The sequence below is a fragment of the Hemitrygon akajei genome, chromosome 21 (genome assembly GCF_048418815.1).
Source record: "Hemitrygon akajei chromosome 21, sHemAka1.3, whole genome shotgun sequence".
Taxonomy (NCBI): domain Eukaryota; kingdom Metazoa; phylum Chordata; class Chondrichthyes; order Myliobatiformes; family Dasyatidae; genus Hemitrygon; species Hemitrygon akajei.
In genome coordinates, this window is record NC_133144.1 from 9,222,145 (window position 1) to 9,246,799 (window position 24,655).

Consider the following 24,655-nt stretch of genomic DNA (forward strand, 5'->3'; position numbering starts at 1 on the left):
ATTTGAAAAAAAAAGTCAGCAAAAGTTGAGACTCTCTAGTGTGACATTGTGGTCTGTAATACTAAGTAACTCCGGTCTAAAAATACCATTTTAGTAATTTGCGGCTAATTAACCTACGCATGCAACTTTATGATCTTAGTCAATAGCATTTTCAACTTACAGAAACATCAGGGTACAGACTGTTCTGCGAACCTGAACATTTCTCAGGTACAGTCTATACTCACTTTTCCGGCTTGGAGAAAGATGATCAGACCAATTCTGTGGTTTGTCTTTTCTGTAGTCCAGCACGGGCAGGTCCCATTGTGCCTGCCTCATGTGTATCAGCCTGTGGTGGGTGGTTATGAGAATGAAGATTCTTAAAGTAGCTTAATAAACTAAAAAGGAGCCTTCCACTGTGTGTTAGTAGAATGCAGGGACAATAAGGTCTGGAGGCCTGTGACTAGTGGTGTGCCACAGGAGGGTGACCTTATTGAGGGGAATGGATAAGATGTTTGAGCAGTCTTTTCCCCAAGGTAGGGGTGTCTAAAGTTAAGGTAAGTGGAAACGTTTAAAAGGCACCCAAGCATCAATTTTTTCCAGAAGGTGGTGAGTATATAGAACAGGATAGAGAGTGGTCGAGACAGATACAATAACGACTTCCAGACTTTGGCTACATCCACACTAGACCGGATAATTTTGAAAACGCCAGTTTCGCGTAGGAACGATAGGCGTCCACACTATGCGTTTTTGAAAATATCTCTAACCACGCAAACGGAGATTTCGGCGCATCTCCTCCTGCGCAGGACACATCTACCGAAAACAAGCGACATGTTTGGTGTTGAATCTCACCGTAAAATTGCGCATTTGTGTAGTTTCAGACTAGAAAAACTTAAAGCGACGGACAGCTGTTGGCTGTCGCGCAGGAGAACTTAAAACTAAAAACAAATACTGGAGCGTACGGCGGCAACCGACAGGGAGTTCACGGACAGATTGGCCCGGCTGACGACAAACATTGAAAAACTGCATTAATAAAGAACCTTGTTAAATGTATAAAACATGCCTGCATCAGTGTTATCTTGTATTTCCATACAATGTTACATTAGGCTGCTACACATCTATTGTCAGAGAAGTACTTGCATAAACAGTTAAACCACCTTCATACGAGCAAGGACAGAAAACAAGGCAAAGTGAGTATACTTATTTATTCAGTAAATTATGGGTCAAAGTATTTGGTGAGTACATTTCTAACTCTTCTGGCTTCAGTCTCATTGCCGTCTGTTCTGAAATTGTTAGGTTGAGTTCAGGAAAACAATGAAATGGCGTGCTGCCGTCTGACAGCGTTCTCAAAAGTCTCCGGTTACCCCGTCCACACTGATCTGCCTGAACAGCGTTTTCAAAAATAACCCACCCCGGAAAGCGTTTCTGAAAAGCTCCGGTTTCAGGAGACGAAAACGCCGTTTTAGTGTGGATGGAGGGTAAAAACGAAGAGAAAAAACTTCGGTTACGGATTTATCCGGCATAGTGTGGATGTAGCCTTTGATAGGAAAGGTTGAGAGGGATGTGGACCAAATGAAACTGGTTCAATTAGGCATCTTGGTTGGCTCAGATAAGTCAGACCAATGGGAATCTTTCCATACTGTATGATTCTAAATGCCTTGATGTCAAAAGGAGTTACTCTCAAGTTACCTCTGGAATTCAGCTGTTGGACTGAAAGCTGTCATTGGGCCCAAAGCGAAGCGGTGCTGTGGAAACCCAAGCTCAGCATCAGGGAGCCTTTTACAGCTGCGCGGGATACCTTCCATCAGCTTGCCGATGACTGAGATTTAGACTAATTGGGTAATTAGCTTGATTGGATTTGCTGTGTTTGCGAACATGACTCACCTGAGCAATTTTCCTCTTGTTAAGTAGATGCCAGTATAGTAACTACACTAAACAGCTTGATTAGTGCACAGTTAATTCTAGAGCTCAACTCTTTGACACTAAAAAACACGTGTGGGCCATCCTCAGTGTATCCTTGGGTATGTTCGTTGTTAACATCAATGGCACATTTCACAGTATGCTTTCATGTACATGTTAAAGATAGATCTGAATCCATTTTGCTGGAAAACACCACCAGGTTCAGGGACAGGTACTACCCCTTGACCATCAGGCTGTTGAACCAGAGGAGATAATTTCACTCATCTTCATTCACCCCATTTTGAACTGTTCCTATTACTTATCGACTCATTTTCAAGGATGTTTCATCTCATGTTCTCAATATTTATTGCTTATTTATTTATTGTTAGTTAATTTTTCTCTTTTTGCATTTGCACAGTCTGTTGTATATAGGATGTTGTCTGCCCTATTGGGTGAAGTCTTTCATTAATTCTATTGTGTTCCTTTATATTTACGGTGAATAGCCTGCAAGCAATTCTAATAATCTAATATGCTAAGTCATCATATAGAATCATGGTTCAATTTCAACAGCAGCAAATGTCTTCCAAGCTTGCAACTTCAATGTGCAGGTTCAAACACTGAAGAATATCTCTTAGCCAGTATTAATGAAGCTATATACAGTCAATACCTTCAGGAGGAAAGATGAAGAGATAATTCAAAATTAATGAACCACTGAACATGAATATTAAACTGTAAATTGCCATAATCTTTCTCTCAGTAAGTATATAAAGAAAAATACTGGCTACAACTCCATAAAAAGACAAGAACGAACTTTATTAGATCATGGCAAATTATTAAATTAGCATACAAATAAAACAGTAACCCAGAAATGTATTCCAAACACCAATCCTGTAATACCAATTAGTCATATTTCACTGATGTATCTGATTTTGTTATAAACTCCGTATGACACTTGCTGAAATTATTTGACAGAAAGGGAATGGTTGTGGACATAGCTGTGTCCTTGTACACCACAGATTCTGCAGATTTTGGAAATCCTAAGTAATACACACAAAACACTGGAGGAACACAGCAAATCAGGCAGTATCCATGGAGAGGAATAAATACTCAACATTTCAGGCTAAGACCCTTCGTTGTCAACTGTTTATTTCTCCCCACAGATGCTGCCTGACATGCTGAGTTCTTCATGTTTCCTGAAACATCAGATACGAGAAACAGTTCAATAATCTTCTGTGATTTTAAATGCCATCACCACTGGACTCGGAGTGTTGCAACCACTCCCGTTTCTTCAGTTACACAACCCTGCGTAACCCCACTTCTTCTCCAATACGTTAAACTGGTCTTGGTTTCCAACTGAACATTAAGCCATAAACCAATTTTGCACTTCACACCTGTTAGTTGATCCACCAAAGACTGAGGTTAGATTCTCAGGTCACAGAATGGAAAAAAAAAATCTGCAAGGGTTTTGTGTTCATCAGCAGTCAACATATTTCAATTTATTGGGTAAAGGCATTAATAGTTTGGAATTCAATTTTTGGAGGTGGGGGAGGGGAGATGCAGGGAATTAACAAAATAACTGATAAACCATGCAGAATACAACAAGCAAAATTATTGTAATTGAGCCAGGCAAGGGTAATATACTGTATATTGCTCATTCAAACAGGGATGTCTTCAACTCCAACCTTTGATCAGCTCTTCTCCCACACCTTGTCCTGCATGAGATCTAGTTCCATTCTGTATCCCTGTTCATGTGCAAAATTGTCAATTTCATAAATACTGTTTTCTGCTGTCAGAGAGAAAAATTAACTTCAGTAAGTTAAACCATTCCCATTCCACAAAGCTAGCTAGACTGGCAAAGGTAAACTTTCTCACTGCAATGGATCACTGAGGAGTTTCAAACCATGCAAACTCAAGAATGTAACCAAGGACTGTTTCTGACTCAGAAAGATTCATGTTGGGAGTGTTTTAACCTAGCTGGGATCAGGAAAAAGTAGCACAAACACACATAAAAACACACACACACACACACACACAGAAAGAGCAAAATGCCATTCATTATCTACCTGTCCCCATAAAGGGGAATAAAGGTTTCGTTTTTTTTAATGCTATGATGCATTCTATCATTCTGGCGTCGCAGATTTGACTGTAGTATCTTTTAGATTCCTCTTCTATGCACAAGAAGAAAGTCAGGATGTAATTTATACAGCTTTCTCTTTAATAAGCCGTGGGAAATTTGTTCATGAACTTGTTTGTACACCGTACACAGATATATTTAAGAAATATTAGATAAATTGCACTTTATACACAAGATGCCATCCCAGTTGCTAATGTCAAAAATACAGAGTTGAAACTGTCCAGACACCTCTCTGTTGGGTTGAAGGTGACCAAACAGTTTACATGACTACTTATTATAGAATATGACACAGGATAATATATCCTTTACAAAGAGATTTCTTGAAATATACAGTCATGAGCATACTATAAATTAGAAGAAGCCCAGCATGCCCATTCCAGTGATTGTTACATTCAGTTTTGTTCCTAATCTACTCCATAGATACTGCCTTTGGACAAGAAGCTACAATCTTATATCACAGAATCAAAATTTTTCAATGACAAATTTCAATTAAAATGGAAGGTTAAAAACAAAAACATTTTGAGTTAATAGTAAGCTTTAGAAATCAGACTAAAAATTCTTCAAGTCCTCTTTGTTTTTAATACTGACGATTCAATAGAAGATTTTCTTCTGGGCTAAGTTTCAAGGACCATGTATGATAATGGCTTACCTACACTTTTATCATGCATTGCAGTCAATGAGCTGCTGACTTGGGTATGCATCTGCTGTTATTGGGACAGCTGTTGGATTGGCAAGCTCAGTGACTAGTCAGATTGGTCCCTTTAACTCCATGTTTTGTAAATTCTATACACCCAGGAAGGAGCAGCATTACTAGACACGCAAAGTGGTTCCTGAAACCCTGAAAAAATGGCACATATAGGATGTATGGTTAATGCATTTTTTTTTTCTACACAGACATTTTGGCTTATATTTCCCAGTGGCTACTGGATGTTTCTGAATCACATAAAAATATTTATCTAACAGCAGTGCCTCAAGTTAGTCAGAAGTGTTATTGAGTCTGATTGTAATCATCATTTGCGATTTCTTAAATAAGGTCCCTCAATAATCTTTGACCATAAGCATTAATGGAGTGTAACTATGGGATGACAGTTCAAATCCACTTTCTTCCTTCAGTCTTCTGAAAAGTCCCCTCTTATGGATGGCAAACACTGTTTAAGCAAGTGCTCCTTCAAGTATGGCCTTCCTACCACAATGCTCTGAACTGCTGATAGCCTCGTTGTCCCTCAAGAACAGCTTGTTTGTGAATGCATCTGCAGCCTACATCCTTCTCAACACACTGACAGGTGCAGCCGTTCTGTCTTCTCAGTGTCTGAATGGTTAAGGCCACAGCACAAATCTTCTGGCAGGTTTTGTTTCCCCAAATAGAGAGAAATTGCTTCCCTTTGTCATTCCTTGAGGCAGTAATGCCATCTATGAGGATTAGAAGTATTGCATGTGATGCATTGAGATAGCAGCTACCCAAGAAAGATGCACTGGGATGGATTAAGGACCTCCACTCAATTAGGACAGAAACCTTCCAAGTTCTTGGTCTCACACCATGAACTCATTGTTCCCAAATACCACCAGCTGCTGGGGAGCACCAAAATCAGGGTCTGCATTACACTTTTCGTCTGTGCCCAAGACTCCGTCAGTTGAATCTTTGGACTTCTGTGCTGAACGCTTAATCATCTTTAATTTTTGTTTGCCCTTTTCTGGGTTGAAGGTCCCTCTGCTTGTAAACTGTGGCCTCTCTTCCTGACTTTTAGCTCCATCCATTTCGGCCCGTTGTTCTGCAATGTTGGTGACATTGTGGGAGCGGTAAAGTGCCGGCGATGGTGATTTTGAACGGAAACGAAATCGTTTTCCTCCTTGAGGTAAACAAGATAATGATTGTGACACTGCGGGTGAAGAGTGAACAGCCGATTCAACTGACACAATGGAATCAGTTTTCTTCCTCTGTGGCCTCCTCAACCTTCTCCCTGCTTCAGATCGGGCCTGACCAATAGAACTTGTAACTAGGCTTCTTTCTGTCCATGAATTATAAAAACAAAACGTTAGTATCGGCAAGTTCTCTACAGATTGATTCTATTCTAATGTTGCTGCTGACAAAAGCTGTCCAATTTAATTTAATAACAACTTGCTCCCCAAATATTTTTTTGAGTTAAATCAAACTTCAGCTGCACCTCAAACTTAACATCCACAAGCCAGATTTCCGAGGACTTGGGATAGTTAGCTGCTTAAGAAAATGCTGATTAAGCAAACAGAACAAAAACCACAAAATGCTGGAGGAACTCAGCAGATCAGGCAGCATCTATTGATAAGAATAAACAGTTGATGCTTTGGGCCAAGACCCTTCATCAGGACACTGTCAGACGAAGGGTTTCCAACATGAAATTCTCCCTTTCTATAGATGCTGCTTGGCCTGCTGAATCTAGGCCTCTGCATCTGACAATCACCCACCTTTTCCACCCTGACCACTGCATCCATGGGACTGCTGCATGCATTCCTTCCCCAAACTGAATCTGCATCATCGTCTTTCCATGGCAACCATAACACAGTTCCCGACTCTGGCTCACCCACACCAACCCCAGCTCCCGCCATCATAATCTTTCTGACCCAAGACGCAATGCTTCATCTTGCCCCCTTCAAACCACGTTATTCTTCATGACAGCAACACGACCTGCAGCTTTTACTCCTGTCCCTCTCAACCGGCCGTGTCCCACCAGGGAACAAACTGCGGATTTAAATCTGGCAATACTGGAATTATCTGAGCTGCTAACAGGCTGCATTGAGACCAAATGTTCTTGGATCGGTTACCAGAACGTTCTGATAATGCTCCCTCGGAGTCCATATTTAAGTTTTCAAAGCTGTCAGCAGTTCCGATGGATGCTTCTGACTCCAGGGTTTCGTCATCCGAGGCTCGTGGCTCCAGAGCAAGCATTTCAAATGTCAGCTCATCCCTAAAGCAAAGCATAATCTGTAAGATCTTGGACAATATACACAGAAAATGAGATGTCTACAGAAATAAAATGTTCTTCCTAGCCTTAAGTCTGATTGCTTTATTTCACTTGCCTTCTCAACTGCTGGAATAATAATGAAGGAGCTGCACAGCAGCCAGATTTACAATGGTTGGCTGCCTGCTACTGAGGAATAATGCCTTGATAACAAGTAACAGTGCTGAAGTCATAATCAATTACAAATATTCCCTTCAGAATTGAAAGAATCGTGGCTTGCAGCCCAACTATATCATTCTGCTGTGTCCACGGTTACTTTTGTAGCCAGTCTCAATGCACAACAGCTAATCAGTGCTCATCACAATAGAATACTCATTGCATAAGAAAACTTGCTAGCATTATGACACATGCCAAATAAAAACCTGTTAACATGTTAACTACTAACCTCCGAGGGCATTGAGCAAAATTGCTATAACAAAGGATTCACCAATTCGGAGAAGAGCTTATTTACCAAGAACAAAGAGAGAGGTGACACAGAATATTCCTTTGGGGCTCTAAGTATAATTGCTTCATTACATACAACTTCTCCACTGACAGATTGAGTAGCACAAACCCAAGGTCAGATAACTGTCTGCCTGACACTGAGAATTCTTGTCTTTATTCAAAAATGAGGCCTCTCTTACGTAAACTGCAGAAAGGATTTAACTGGAAGAAATGGAAATGAGGGAAAAGGGAACTTTTCCATAATTTCCTTATGGCACAGGAGTCATTTGGTCATTGAGTCTCTGCTGCCTCACAGAGCAAAATCTCTGCAGGCAAAATCCCTGGAGATTAAATAACTAACTCTGACCTATTTGCTAATATAAATGCAAGGACACAAAGCACCCTAGAATTGTCACAATTAGTAAGTAGTTCTTCGGACGATGGGACCACCGGGCTTGGGAGTTCCAGGATTTAGACCAGCAGAAAATGTCAATTTATATCCAAGTTGGACGCTTGAGAGAATCCCAGAAGTGGTAGTGCTTTCATCGCCTACTAACCATGTCCTTCTCAGTGGGAGAAGTCAGAGGTGTGGGAGGTGCATTCAGAACAGCTGCAAATATTTTGTAGACAAATTGGCGCTTTGAGCATTGGATGGATGACCATCCTGAAAGGATGTAATTTTAAGGTGATTGGTGGGAAGTACAGGGGAGATGTCAGAGGTATATTTTTTTTTAAAAAGGAGTGTTTGATGTGTGGAGCACATGGCCAAGGGTAATGGTACATTAGGGACATTTAAGAGACTCGTGGATGAAAGAAAAATGGAGGGTGATGTGCAAGGAAAGGATGAGATTGATTTTGGAGCAGGTTAAAGGGTTGGCACAACACTGTGGGCAGTATATTCTTTGTTCTATGATGGGCTGAGCTTCCTTACTGTAGCTGGAGCTGCACTCATCCGACTGAGGAATATTTCATAACACTAACCCATTCGTTTGTGGTGGGTAAAGTTTCAGTATTCGGAGGTAAGTACAGGCTATCCAACCTCTGATTTTCTCTTTGTTTAGGATTGGTTAATCCCTGATGCTAATGCCTCTGAATGTGGAGGGTAGGTAGCTGTAAGTTCTCTCTTGTTGAGGACAATTACTGTTTGGTAAATGTTACCCGCTGCTTGTCAGCTCATGTCCTAATGCCCTGCAAGCAGCTGTACGCAAGCAGGAATTATTTCCCTCACTGAGTTGTAAATGGAAGTGAGCATTGTACAATGATCTGCAAACGTTTTTTATAATGGGACATCACTGATAGTTAGACTCAGAAAGGCAGCTTCTCAGCAGTGAACTTTGAGAAGCATTGCTCATCAGTCGGTTGTCAAAAAAAACAACCAATTAACTCGAATTACTACTTTAAATCTTGAGATTGCACAGATTTCTTTATTCAATGGGCCTCAATTTAGCTAACTACTTTTCTGTCGAACTTTGGCTTATACCTTCTAAAAATCAATGTAGTCAACATTTATTGTATTCGCTTTCTTCATCAACATTGTCATTTAATCAAAATTTTGTACCAGCTGGCTACTTGAACTCTGTCCATAGCTCAAAAGCGTCCTGGCACTAGTCAGATACTCTTAATACTCTGTGACTCTTACTTTTCTTTTTGTAGAGTCTCTATTTGTTCGGTTAATACTCTCTCCTCTTGCTGCATGGCTACCTTCTGTTGCTCTGTCAGTTCCACATCAATGGACTCATCGGCACTGACTATTTCTTCAGGAACGTCTGTGACTGACAACAATCGCATTGCCACTGGAGAAGTGGGACTGTTGTGATTGGAGCGGCGAAGACGGCCTTTCCCCTATAAAAGTTAAGCAAAATATCAGTCAGGCAAAATATGAGAGGAGTTAAAACAAAGTGCATTCAACTGGACATTAATTGTCAAAGTCACAAAATTCACCTTCTTTGGCTCATTGTGGTGCCATTTTAATACTGAACAAAGGGTCAAGGTCATAACACAGGTGTCATCAAGGTAATACCAGGAAAATCTCAGTGTCTCTCTATGAATATTTGAACTGCATAATTCAATCCTTGGTCTGTATTGATTGAGCTGAACAGGGTAACTGTTCCAGCTCCTGGCTTCATTCCACTGGTCATGGCCTGAAGCATACGTGATCATTGAGTGATGTTTGAAGTGCTTTATTCACTCCTAAATAGCGAAACAGTTTGCTGATAAAACTCAAAGGATGTACCAGAGAGTGAGTACCTGCTATGAAGACTACACCACATTGAAAAATCGAACCTCATACATGAACGATAATAAACCACAAAGGTGTCAACAAGCTCATTTTAAAAGTCTGCAGTCTGTACATGATAAAGCAAATCAAATATTCCTCCTTTCATAATCTCCCACCATTTTTGCAAAGCAGGTACTGATTGGCTGTGCAACAACTCTGGCTGTCTGACATTCCGGATAACTAAAACAATTAATAACTTGTAGATTTGGCTAAGGACACGAAACACTCATTTCAAAATGGTAGTTTATAGGAGACAAATACACAAGTTTTCTTTCAACTCTTAAACTTCTTGGCAAGTGACTCCTTAATCTGTGATGTATTTTAACTCCTTCTTTGGTTAGTCTGAAAGCTACACTCTAACTGTAGTAGAGTACAATTGTCAAAGTCCATAATTACTGAACTGGCGTGAAACACTTAAACCCTCTTTCTCTTTGACACCAGATACGTTATTGTTCTACAATGCAACAAAACACAAAGAGCACCTCAGTTCGGGCTACGTCCACACTAAACCAGATAAATCCTTAACCAAAGCCTTTTCTCTTTGAACCTCCGTCCACACTGAAACGGCGTTTTCCTCCCCCGAAAACAGAGATTTTCAGAAATGCTCTCCAGAGTGAATAAATCTGAAAATGTCTAATATCCGGCATAGTGTGTACGGGGTAACCGACTATTTTTAAAACCGCTGTCATAACGGAACAAATGTAGGTGGCAGCACAGCATTTCATTGTTTTCTCGAATGCAACCTCCAACACCACAATATCTGACAATAGATGTGTAACAGCCTAATATAACATTGTATGGAAATACAAGACAACACTGATGAAGACGTGTTTTATACATTTAACAAGGTGCTTTATTAATGTATTACTTGTGCAAACATTCAATAGATGCAACTGTCACTTTTGCCCAGTAACTCGTTTCATTGCACATGTTAAATACAGCAAAGTAATACACAAAGACATGGCAGAAGTAATGGCAAACAAATGATGTAACAGTAAATTTCACTTTTGCCCAGTAACAAGCCTTATTGCATTTAGTTGTAGCTGTCATCCCTTTCATCGGTGAAGAGACTATGGCTGTAGGAAATGTTTCTGGACAAACGTGCACCAAGTCTTTTATTTGGCAATTTCCTTTCAAGTTTTTCTAGTCTGTAACTGGAGAAATGTACACCAAGTATACCGTTTCCTCTTCGCTTGTTTTGTGTGTGTCCTGCGCATGTCCAGTAGGAGGAGATTCACCGAAATATCCGTTTTAATGTGGACAAAGGTATTTTTAAAAACACCTAGTGTGGACGTCTGTCATTTTTACGCAAAACCGGCATTTTCAAAATTATACGGTCTAGTGTGGACATAGCCTCAGGGACTCTGTGGTTCATGCACTACATATTATTTGTTTACTTTTTATTGTTTGCACAAATTGTTATTTTTTTTGTAATTGGAGGTTTGTCTTTTTTTGTGTTTTTTCATAGATTCTATTGTTTTCTGGCCGCCTATAAGATGAAACTCAAGGTTGCATATAGTTTACTTAACATACCTTGATAATAAACTTACTTTGAACTCACTGACAGCTTAGTACCAGCCACAGATACATAAAGGAAAACACCAGCATGACACAGATATACAAATGACAACAAAATGTGGATAAGAACCAAACCCAGCCTGCGCCCACTCCAGCAAATGGCCTTTTCTTATCAGTTCCTTTTTCTGAGGAAATAGGAATGAATGAATAAATTAATATTGACTGATATGTAACAAATTATTTTAGCACAGGAAACCAGTCACCCCCACAGGTCCTGGAATGTTGTGAATTGCAGATAATTGCCATCAGCTCTCATAGCCATTTAATAACTGACTTTCTATTTAATTGTGGAGTTCATCAGCTTGTTAGGCTCTAGACAATGCATTCAAATCCAGATCCACTGGAATGAAATCCTCCAGTGATTTGAGGGTCTCAATCTCACTCTGTTTTCAGTGCATGTTGGAAAAATTAAAGGATATACCTGACTTGATCATTAACTGGAAGACTACAGACAGTAGCCAACATCACTGTTGCTGACATAACCTGCACCATGAAGTACAATGGGCCAAACCATATCAAAACAAGACAGGGTATTGATGTAAAGTTGTTGTGATCGAATGAAGGTTAAAACCATAAAATAAAAAATGCAACTAAAGCATAAAGAAAGAGAATGGTTTCAGAACTGTTCTGTTCAATATTCTGCATCTGGATTTTGTTGCATTTTAGAATATGTGGTGGTGCACCCCCCCATCCCCCACGTGCGCTGGAGTAGTCACAGTGCTGGTGTAACAGTCTGAAGAATATCATTGCAAGCACACAAAACACACTAACCAAATTACCTTTTTACCACCATTTGGCTGCATGAGCAACAAAGAGAAAACATGAAAAGTTTCAGCAACACATAACAAACTTATTTGCAGAAAGATAAAGCAATTGGTAAAATGGCATCGATATGGTGCAGGTCACAATGGTTTTGTGTTTTAAACAATTTAATTGCACAAATCTGAATGCTGTTGTAATATAGTCACTTACACTGTGATTACTGAATTACAAACCTGCACCAGGCTGGGTGAACGAATCCTGAAGACGGCTACAGAAACAATACTTCAACACCATGCAGTTTGTAGGAGCATACAAGTCTGGCTGTGATACAAGGTAGCCAGACATATAAAGAACTATACAAATACTACTCTTGCTATATAACAAAAAAAAGTTCCTAGGTGTATATATTTAAAAGAAAAGCATACAGTCACCTGAGCTTTACACTATCAATTTAAAGAATTAAGTTCAGGAGCAAAAGGCAGTGTTACAACTTGATGTACATTTCTGAAATGCATATACAAGGTTGCTTTTATTCCTGTATGAAACATCCTGGAGTCGAATCTTAATGCATTAATAAATAAAATCATACCACAGAATCCAATTGCCTAGTTGAATGGTGAGTATGGCTTCACCTTCCAGCAAAATCAATAATAACCGATCTTTTCCTTGGAAAGAGTCAATGATTGTGAATCCATAATCCTGAGGTCAAGAATTCCAAATAGACAAATAGATTTCTCATCTTGGTCCCAAAAGAGAAACCCCTTTCTTGAGGAAATGACTAATAGAATACTTGCTGCTGTAAATGAGAAAATGAACCAGAAAAAATGCTGGAGGAACTCAACAGATCAAGCAACATCTGTGGAGAGGAATAAACAGTAAATGTTTGGCACCGAGACCCTTCACTAGGTCAGGAAAGGAAGGAGGAGGGAGGGGAATGAGGACAATCTAGAAAGTGATAGGTGAAGCCAGGTGGGTTTGGGGGTGGTGTATGGAGAAAGAAGCTGGGAGGTAAAGGTAGGAGGGTGAACCATGGAAGAAAGGTGAGGAGGGGCATCATTGGGAGGTGATAAGAGGTCAGAGTGGGGAACAGAAGAGGATGAGGGGAAATTAAAGTTCATGCCATCAGGTTGGAAGTACCTAGTCCGAATATGAGGTGTTGTTCCTCCACCCTGAGAGTGGCCTCTTCGTGGGAGAAGAAGCGGCCATGGACCAACATGTCAAAACGGGAATGGGGATATGAATTAAAATGGTTGATCACTGGGAAATACAGTAGTCATTTATGGATGGAAACTAGAAACATATTATTCACATTCTCAACAATGCTACTGTATCTTTTGACCCTCCATTTAAAGGAATTTGCCAAGAAAACAAACCATTCAGCTGACAATCAATGCATTATCAATGATAAAACCAAACTGCAATATACTAACAGTCCATGGATCCTAAGTAAACTACACAACTCTTCCTTCATTGATTTCCTTCCAATATTTCATCTCAAATCTTTGTGCAACTCAAGTAATTTTTATTGGTTTATAATACTGGTGGTAGCACTTTTCTGCTGTAATGTATAGAATCCATAGATGTTGACCTCATAATTGTTCAAACAGATATCACAGAGCACAAACAGAATGTAGGTTGGGCTAAGTCTTCATCCTGATATCCCACAGGGAATTCAACACCTTCCACCCCAATCTGCTTCCCAAGCGAACAGCTAAAACAAGAACAAATAATGAAACCAAAAGGCTTGGGGCAGAACTAGACCATCTGGCCTATCAAGTCTGCTCCATTAGTCCATCAAGGTTGATTTATTGTCCATCTCAAATCTATTCTCCTGCCTTCTCCCCATAACCTTTAACACCCTGACTAACCAAGAAACCATCAACCTCCACTTTAAGTATACTCAGTGACTTGGCCTTCACAGCTGCCTATGGCAATGAATTCCACATATTCACCACCCTCTGGCTAAATAAATTCCTTCTCATCTCTGTTCTAAATGGATGTCCCTCTATTCTGAGGCTGTGCCCTCTGGTCCTAGACTCACACACTATAGGAAACAACCTCTCCACATCCATTCTGTCTAAGACTTTCAAAATCTGATAGGTTTCAATTAGATTCTCACCTCCATTCTTCTAAACTTCAGCAAGTACAGTCCAGAGCCAAATGCTCCTCATATATTAACCTTTTCAATATCGGAATCATTCTCATAAACCTCCTCTGGACCCTCTCCAATACCATCACATTTTTTCTTAGAAAAGGGGCCCAAAACTGCTCACAATACTCCAAGTGTGATCTGGCCAAGGCCTTATAAAGCCTCTGCATTACATCCGTGCTTTTCTATTCTAGCCCTCTCGAAATGAATGCTAACATTGCATTTGTCTTCCTCACCACCAACTCAACTTGCAAGTTAACCTTCAGAGATCCTGTACAAGGACTTCCAAGTCCCTTTGCGCCTCTGATTTTTAAATTTCCCCCCATTTAGAATAAAAATCTATGCCTTTAGTCAAAGTGCATGACTATACACATCCCACTTCCCATTCTCTGTCCAAGTTGTTCCGTCCCTTCATCCTGTTGTTACACTAATGTATCGTCTGCAAACTTTGCTACAAAACTATCAATTCCGAAATTGAATGTCTTACTGGTTCACATGATACAGATTCCTAAACTCTTGGTAAATAACTCAAAGAGGGTATTGTAGAACTTGATTACTTTTTACCAAAGTTTTAGATCTGTAGAACATTTCATTTTTACCAAGCCATTAACTGGAAATATATTTCAATATTATAAACCCAATTTATGATTGAATTATTCTGCAAACAAAATTGCACATTTATTCCATTGTAAGCATTTCCATGGCAATGCCCTAATACCTTCACTTTGGACTGATGCAGTCCTTCAGCTGAATTACTTAATTTGTATCCCCAAGTGTCGGGCAGACAGTTCAAGGAATTAAACACAATGATGAAGACACAACAAAATATTTCCCAGTCAGCATGGCGTGTGACTTGGAGAACCACAGGTGATCGCGCCTCCTGACCCTGAAGTCCTTCACATCTGCTGCACAAGCAGGTTTGAAAGGTGCTGCAAAAGTACTTTAGTACTTTGCATGCTGCATATTATTGAGAGGTTAGCTTAAAGTTGTGATGTGTTTTTGGCAGTGGGAGTGAGTGATGGAGGGAACCAGCAAGTGTTTGAAGACAGGAGTGAGCAAGCATTTAAAGTAGGGGAAAGCAGCATGCTAGCATTTGGAGTGGTGGAGAAAACATGCTGTTAGAAAGATGACTGGGATGCTGATCAATGGGTTTCTTTATCTTGGTTGTACGCAGCTTGACTACTGTTGGAGCGATAATGATCCAACTATTCTATCGTAATTTGAACTTGTGTCCTATTGGTAAATAGGCATAATAGAGTCTAATCTCGCTTTCAGTCAGTACTGATCATTCCCAGATGCTGATCTGGAATAACTTGATGAAGGCCCAAGAGAATTGTAGCCACATATCACTTGTACTTGCAACTTTTTAACAGGAGTATGAATGTTGCCTTGGTCTAGCAGCTTAGAATGCTTCATTGCTTAGTACGAATCATGTATGGAACAAACAAATGCTCTCACATCTCATTTCTCACCACATTGTAGAGGGAAGGTGATGGATGATAATCAAACACTGCCTTGAAGCAAGAGAGGGCAGTTACTATCTCCTCTTCAATTCTTCTATTCACATTTGGTACACGTGTGTAATGATGTTTGGGGCTAAGTAGTCTAATGAAAATGAAACTAAGCATCATTGAGTAGATATCACTATAAATCTCTGTTAACAACACCCTCCATACCTTTGCTGATGTCAATTGTAGACCAATAGGCAGTAATTAGCTGGAGTGGATATATTTTACTTTTTGTGGACATGCCATAACTAAGCATTTACTGAGCAGTGTTGCAAATGCATTGGAACAGCAGGGCTAGTCTGGTAAATAAATCTTCAGCACCAAAGCCAGATGTTGAATGGTTAGACAGCCATAGTGCTCCAGCTGTTTCTTGAAAACATATAGAGGCATGCAAAAGTTTGGGCGCATCGCTCAAAATTTCTGTTACTGCGAATAGTTAAGTGAGTAGAAGATGAACCGATCTCCAAAAGTCATCAAGTTAAAGATGAAGCATTCTTTTCAACATTTTAAGCAAGATTAATGTATTATTTTTGTTTTGTACAATTTTAGAGTCAAAAAAAGAAAGGAGCACCATGCAAAAGTTTGGGCACCCCAAGAAATTTGAGCTCTCAGATAATTTTTACCAAGGTCTTAGAACTTAATTAGCTTGTTAGGACTATGGCTTGTTCACAGTCATCATTAGGAAAGACCAAGTGATGCAAATTTCAAAGCTTTATAAATATCCAGACCCCTCAAACCTTGTCCCAACAATCAGCAGCCATGGGCTCCTCTAAGCCGCTGCCTAGCACTCTGAAAATTAAAATAGTTGATGCCCACAAAGCAGGAGAAGGCTATAAAAAGATAGCAACATGTTTTCAGGTAGCCATTTCCTCAGTTCGTAATGTAATTAAGAAATGGCAGTTAACAGGAACGGTGGAGGTCAAGTTGAGGTCTGGAAGACCAAGAAAACTTTCTGAGAGAAAGTAGGATTGCTAGAAAGGCAAATCAAAACCCCCGTTTGACTGCAAAAGACCTTCAGGAAGATTTAGCAAACTCTGGAGTGGTGGTGCACTGTTCTACTGTGCAGCGACACCTGCACAAATATGACCTTCATGGAAGAGTCATCAGAAGAAAACCTTTCCTGCGTCCTCACCACAAATTCAGTGTCAGAAGTTTGCAAAGGAACATCTAAACAAGCCTGATGCATTTTGGAAACGACTTCTGTGGACCGATGAAGTTAAAATAGAACTTTTTGGCCGCAATGAGCAAAGGTATGTTTGGAGAAAAAAAGGTGCAGAATTTCATGAAAAGAACACCTCTCCAACTGTTAAGCACGGGGGTGGATCGATCATGCTTTGGGCTTGTGTTGCAGCCAGTGGCTCGGAGAACATTTCACTGGTAGAGGGAAGAATGAATTCACTTAAATACCAGCAAATTCTGGAAGCAAACATCACACCATCTGTAAAAAAGCTGAAGATGAAAAGAGGATGGCTTCTACAACAGGATAATGATCCTAAACACACCTCAAAATCCACAATGGACTACCTCAAGAGGCGCAAGCTGAAGGTTTTGCCATGGCCCTCACTGTCCCCTGACCCAAACATCATCGAAAATCTGTGGATAGACCTCAAAAGAGCAGTGCATGCAAGACGGCCCAAGAATCTCACTGAACTAGAAGCCTTTTGCAAGGAAGAATGGGTGAAAATCACCCAAACAAAAATTGAGAGACTCTTAGCTGGCTACAGAAAGCAGTTAAAAGCTGTGATTCTTGCCAAAGGAGGTGTTACTAAGCACTGCAGGGTGCCCAAACTTTTGCTTTGGGCCCTTTCCCTTTTTTGTTATTTTGAAACTGTAAAAGATGGAAATAAAAAGGTAATCTTGCTTAAAATATTAATGTGTCATCTTTAACTTCATGCCTTTTGGAAATCAGGTCATCTTTTACTCCCTTAGCTGTTCACAGTAACAGAAATTTTGACCGGGGTGCCCAAACTTCTGCATGCCACTGTATATAGGTTACAGTAGGGAGTACTTGAGGAGGGAAAGATGGATTATCTAACTCAGTTGTTTGTAAATTCTTCAGCTTTGCCTTTGGCTTATCATTTAAGAAAGGCAATATAGAGACGAAGTGCATTTGAAAGCCGCTCTGATTCTTGTTGAATTGTACTAACTACACTTAAGATTCTTAATACAGTACACAGGAAAATAGTTAACATTATCTGGTATATAAACAAGGCCATTTAAAGAGTGGCCTTGTAAAATGCCAGCCTACAAAAATGAGGGCAGAAATCTGGAAGATGTTAATCGAAGGCAAGAAGGGCTGTATACTGGATGCCAAATAAATCTCTTAAAATTTCTTCAAAAAGTCTAATTTAAAGGGTACAATATATCTATATATACACATCCATACACAAATATACATATTACTATATAAATAAGTAGTATACAAGAGGGAGCACAAAAAATACTGAGGTAGTGTGCATGGGTTCATTGTCCATTCAGGAAATTGATGGGTGAGGGGGAAGCAGCTTCTGAAATGTTGAGTGTGTATCTTCATCCTCCTACACTTTTTAAAAAAGTAATCTAGTTGAATGAAACTTTTTTTATTTAGACTCAATTCTTTTGGTGGCTTTTCACTAGCAATTCAACTCTATTAACCCTTCACATAATGTAACCTTCATATTAGAAACAAAATCCAACGGTCAAATACAACAGCCAACAGATACAAATAATGTAGACAGCTCCAAGTCAAGAACAAAACTCCAGTGAACATAACTTAATTCTGTTTCAAGACAACACACACATTCAGATCATTTCCAAGGCTTGGGACAGGCGACCAAGTGATGAATGGGATCATGGAAATGAACTGGTGACATGTAGGGAGGATTACCTACCGGAATCGAACTGCGATTCATGCTCATGAATCTAACCGCTATTATAACTGGTTTCTATAGTAGAAAGAACATGAAAAAGTAGAGGATCAGGTTAGTTAGACCATGCAATCAGTAGGAACATACAGATTAAAGGAAAGAAAGTGTTTTTTTGTTATGGGTTAGTAAAAAGTTTTCCCTCTTCTTTGGACTTCTTCCCTTCTCTACTATTTAAAACTCACTTAATTTCTTACTTTTCAAATTCTGAGAAAAGGTCTTTAACCTGGAGTGTCAGCTCTGTTTCACTCTGTTAATGTAGACTGGCATATTAACTGCTTCCAGCATTTTCTGTTGTTTAATGTTCAAATTAGTCCATAAGACAAAGAGTGGAATTAAGCCATTTGGCCCACTGAATCTGCTTCGCCATTCCATTATGGCCGATTTATTAACCCTCTCAATCCCATTCTCCTGCTTTCTCCCCATAATATTTGACACCCTGACTAATCAAGAACCTATTAACCTCCACTTTAAATATACCCAATGACTTGGCTTCCTCAGCTGGCTGTGGCAATGAATTCCACAGATTCACCACCCAATATTCTGCTTTTCCGTAAAAACTGCCTGCAACTTCCAGTTTATATCCTTCCCATCCCTACCTATTTTCCTCTTCCATTATATAAACACCAGTTGGATTGAAAGTCTAAGCTGCCAATAGCTCAACCACATATAAATATCTATTTATTGAAATAGCACAAGTTTTAATAGGCAACTGCACTGCTCCAAAGAGCACTATATGAGGTTATTCTTACCCTTGGCCATTAGGCTCTATAATGAGTCAACCTAGAGCTGGAGAAGTAATGACCCCCCCCCCCCCCTCCTGTTAGACTTTTTGTGGTAACTTATTTGTTTATTCTTTCTACTTCTAGTATTTATATCCATGCACTTGTAATGCTAGTGTGACACTGTAATTTCCTTTGGGATCAATAAAGTATCTATCTTAACTCCTCTTTATCAATGCTCACCTGCACAATCAAGTCACTGGGCAGCTCACACCGATTTGAAACATGCATTACTCAGAAACATTGAAAATAACTGGAGCTTCCCAAACTCCATTTCAGCTGAGATCAACTCATACACAGGAATGTTTGTCAGGAATCCCTTACCTGCTAACGTGCTGGAGACTTAAAATCTATTATTAAATTGAAACTTCTTTGATTTACTATTATACAGTCTTTTAAAAGAATTACCATGACCAGACATGGTATGTTTTATAAACAATCAACTCTCTCAAGATTAGGTGCACCTTACAACAGAAACGACTATAACAGAGACACACAGATTAACAAGTAATATGCAAAACAGGACTGTGATGTCATGGGTGATTTGACACGATTTAGGAGATTTGGTAGAAAAAAAGTACCACCATGAAGACAGATATTGTGATTTCCATCAGAACAAGACACTGATTATTACATAATACAGAACAAGAAAGAGATTGTATACATGGATCAGCAAACTCATGTTTACTTTTCTGCACTCATGCGCAAATGAACCTCACTCTGCCATCCCAATACCAGATAAAAAGGGATACTTAAATGTGAAATTACACATCAAATGTTACGATATTGCTTACGCTTGCAAAAGCTTCATACCTGAACTTTGCTCAGTCTCACACACAAGTGATCAAATTCTCAGCTTCAAACTACCTCAGCCAGTCAACATTGAACCTTCATTTCTCCAACAGCTTTGGACAAGTTTTAATCAAACCAAATGGAAACAAAGGTTGTACTAATAGACCCCAAAATAAGGTAAAACATGGAGAAGTCAAAATACCCAAAGAGAAATTGTTCCACAAATTTGCTTCTTTGAGGATGCGTTTTTGGATATTTTATGGATTGTTTCTGCATTTTGAGGGGACACTTTTAGAAAAGGCAGCATTAAAACTTAATTTGCTTTTCTGCGGAAGTATAATTTCTGCATTCTTGAGAACTTGCATCATCAAGAAAATACAAAGCAGTTGACAGGTGCCAAAAGTCCAAGATGACAGATACAACACAGAGGGGCCAAAGGTCCAGCTACAAAGTTCCTTGAAAGCGGCAACACAAGTAGAAAGGATGGTGAAGGCAGCCTTTGGCTTGCTTGTATTCAGGGCATTGAGTACTGGAGCTGGGATGCAATTCTGGTCACCTAACTAAACAAAGGATGTCACTACACTGAAAAGGATGCAGAAAATTCACAACGATGTTACCAGGACTGGAGGACTTGAGTTATTGAAGAGGGTTCAAAGGAAGTTCATGAAAATGATTCCCGGAATGATTCCAGCATATGAAGATCATTTGACGCCTCTGGGCCTGTACCCAATGGAATTCTGAAGATTGAGGGGTGACCTCATTACCTCATTGAAACTATTGAATGTTGAAAGGCCTCAATAGAGTGGATGTGGAGAGGATATTCCCTATGGTGGGAGAGTCGAAGACCAGAAGACACAGTCTTAGAACAGAGGGGTATCCTTTTAGAATGGAGATGAGGAGGAATTTCTTTAGCCAGAGAGTGGTGAATCTGTGGAATTCATTGCCACAGGTGGCTGTGGAGGCCATTATTATGTATATTTAAAGCAGTGGCTTATAGTTCTTAATTAGTCAGCACATGAAGGGACACGGGGAGAAGGCAAAAGATTGGGGCTGAGAGGGAAAATGGATCAGCCATGATGAAATGGTATAGTAGACTCGATGGGCCAAATGGTCTAATTTTGCTCCTACATCTTATGGTCTTATAGGAGATACTGGATTGTTGGGACATTTTTTTTTTGCCTGGAGCAGAAGAGGCTAAAAAGGAACCTAAAAGTGGTATATAAAATCATGAGGGACATGGTTAAAGTGGATGGTTACATTTTCCTCCAGTGGAGAAGAGGGCTTAAGTTGAAGGTAAAAGGGAAGATTTAAAGGGGAGAAACATTTTCACGCAGAAGGCAGAGTGTATATGCCCAGCTGCCAGAGGAAGGTGTAAAAGCAGGTATACTTACAATGTTTAAAAGAAAATTTGGACAGGTACATGGATAGGAAAGGTTTAGAGGGAGATGGGCCAAATGCAAGCAAATGGGATCAGCTCGTATGGGCATCTTGGTTGACATGGATGAGTTGGGCCAAAGAGATTGAGAAATTGAGAAGGCCCCTTAACTAAAATGTGATGGCATTGAAGAGAGTCCAGAGGAGGTTCATGAGAATGATTCCAGTTAACATATGAGGAGAGTTTGAATTCTCTAGGCCTGTACTCGGTGGAGTACAGAAGAATGGGGGGGGGGGGGGGTGGAATCTCATTGAATCCTATCGAATATTGAAAATTCCGGATAGAACGGATATGGGAAAAATGTTTTCCACAGTGGGTCTAGACAAGGACCATATGGAACAAGCTCAAAATTGAGGAATATCCATTTAGAACAGAGATGAGGAGGTATTTCTTTAGTCAAAAGGTAATGAATCCGTGGAATTCATCACCACAGAGACTTCTAGAGGCCAAGTCACTGAATATATTTAAAGCAGAGATTGACAGGTTGTTGTTTAGTCAAGGTGTCAAAGGTTACAGGAAGACGGTAAGAGAATGGGATTGCGAACTATAATAAATTATGGAATGCCGACAGACTCGATGGGCTGAATGGCCTAATTCCGCTTCTGTGTGTTATGGATAGCAAACACAAACGTTTATCCAAGCTAAGTTTATACTGCTCTGCAAATGAAGTGAAATTGAGACTTAATCCCACATTACAAACTATTATGAAGCAATAGGTACAAATAGAGCCTGAGAGGTAATTGATATCTGCTTCAGGATCACAAAGCAGCCATTATGCTCCACCAACACGCTCTTTCCTAAACTCATAATGAAAACTCAAAAACCACCAGATAACAAGAACTAACCCGGGAGATCAATCAATATCTGTTGATCCCAAAAATACTGAATAACTTGAATGAACTGTCAAAATTACACTAAACTTAGAACAGTGAGTACATATATGAATGCTGAAACAGCACAATGGTGGAAGGCAACAGAAGCTTACTACTCAGAATGCCAAAATGAAAACAAAGGGAATAACGGATGTTGTAGACATGGTGAGTCCATGAGATTTCTAAAAATATTGTAATTCTTAGCAAATGCAAGTTATTATTACATTTCTTTTCATGGAACACAAGTCTCCATTTAATTCAGTAAGAACAAGAAACAACATTGCAATATCACTGATCAGAATAAAATTCAAGTTAAAACATCTTACTATTGAGTGCCGGATGAGTGACAGCCTATTCTTGGCTTTGTTCTCTGCAAACTCCAGGCTGCTAATGTCCTTTAGACGCGCTCGGTACTTGTTCATTTGCTCCACAATTATCAGTTCCACGCACCTGTGGAGAAGATAAATGTGTGATTGAAGTGATCTATTTTTAAATCATTTCTCAGCAAGCAAGTGTGGAACATTTGGAAAATGGGAAAAAAAATCAATTCCATTCTACTAATCTTGTTTTGGTCACCTCTCCAAATTCTTTCTCATCCTCCAGAAACACACATTAAATGATTTAAGAAAGCAGTAGTCCAGCTTCAATCATTGCAAACCCACCTCCAATCTCACACCAACATCAGAATTCATAACTTAACTTTTGCATGCAAAAGCCCTGATTTTCATTTATTCTTAAATTACTTTTCAAACTTGTATCCTCAAAATTTGAGTATTTCATAATTGCAAATATTTGTGGATTAAATTCTATCAATCCACTTAGAATCTGCAAAAAATAAAAACCCCAAGAGTCTGATTTTAGACAAAAAGAACAAAGAATGAGAGTAAATTTGTAAAGAACATAAAAGAAGGCCATGAAATCTAGAAAAAAGTTAAAAGGAAAAGACTGGACAAAATGAGGTCCCATACATTCAGAAATAAATTGCATAGCAATTTAACAATTTTTTCGGGCTTAGCTTCACAAAGGAGGCTCAGATATCTCCCCAAAATCCTGGGGAACAAAGAGTCAAAATGAAAGAAGGAATTAAATGAACATTAGTATAAAGAGCAGCAATGGAAAAATAAATCGGAGTGAAAGTTGACAAATCCCCAGGGCTGATGGTCCGCAATCCACAGTACAACAATGATAGACTGCATGGTTGTCTTTCTGGAGATTGTGGAATGGTTCCGTCAGATTGGAAGGTGATAAATGTAATCCCATTATTTAAAAATATAGAAGAGAAAACCTGGAACAGCAGGCTGGATCATTACCAGTTTATGCACTGGTTATAAGATTTCTACTGCTACGCTGTGAGGTATTTCACTTTAGTAGTTTTCTGTAAAAGCAGTGTGTCCCATATTCACTTTAGTAGTTTTCTGTAAAAGCAGTGTGTCCCATATTTTGGTTTCGGCTAAAGATAAGGAGCCATGTTCTTCAGTTTAGGAATGTGGTGTTAGCTAATCAGGTTGGTGGGATCGGGAAAAGGTTCCAGAGAGAACTGTATAAAGAGAGATTTGTGACGGATAGGGGTGGGTTCCATGATCTTTTGCCGGGAGTTGTTGTAGAGAAGAGAAGATTGGCAAGATGCCCTTAAGAATTCGACCCGATGGGAAGACACTATAGCAAAGGAGTCCAAGATCAGAAGTTCTACCGGTGACTGGTGATCAGAATTAAGTACAGTGAGTAACGGTTATATCAAGTCAAGTCACTTTTTATTGTCATTTCGACCATAACTGCTGGTACAGTACACAGTGAAAACCAGACAATGTTTTTCAGGACCATGGTGCTACATGGAACAGTACAAAATCTACACTGAACTACGTAAAAACTACACTAGACTACAGACCTACCCAGGACTGCATAAAATGCACAAAACAGTGCAGGCATTACAATAAATAATAAACAAGACAATAGGCACAGTAGAGGGCAGTAAGTTGATGTCAGTCCAAGCTCTGGGTATTGAGGAGTCTGATGGCTTGGGGGAAGAAACTGTTACATAGTCTGATCGTGACAGCCCGAATGCTTCAGTGCCTTTTCCCACATGGCAGGAGGGAGAAGAGTTTGTATGAGGGATGTGTGGGGTCCTTCATGATGCTGTTTGCTTTGCAGATGCAGCATGTAAATGTCGGTAA

The 24,655-nt window shown here is 39.6% G+C and overlaps 1 protein-coding gene across 6 annotated transcripts in view; it reads right to left on the reverse strand.

Moving 5' to 3' along the window:
- Nucleotides 1–2,667: 2,667 nt before the first annotated feature.
- The window catches only part of myo9aa (myosin IXAa), a 354,781-nt gene continuing 332,793 nt past the window's right edge, over nt 2,668–24,655 (reverse strand). For 4 of the 6 annotated variants that reach the window (XM_073024759.1, XM_073024757.1, XM_073024760.1 and 1 more), the window contains 6 exons: nt 22,811–22,934; nt 18,571–18,624; nt 12,061–12,078; nt 9,065–9,267; nt 6,806–6,948; nt 2,668–6,015 (listed from right to left, as the gene is read on the reverse strand). In XM_073024759.1, coding sequence (XP_072880860.1) covers nt 5,540–6,015; nt 6,806–6,948; nt 9,065–9,267; nt 12,061–12,078; nt 18,571–18,624; nt 22,811–22,934 — 1,018 coding nt within the window. In that variant the 3' untranslated portion in view covers nt 2,668–5,539. The remainder of the gene's footprint in view (nt 6,016–6,805; nt 6,949–9,064; nt 9,268–12,060; nt 12,079–18,570; nt 18,625–22,810; nt 22,935–24,655) is intronic. The other 2 variants (XM_073024755.1, XM_073024756.1) reach the window with 2 other exon arrangements.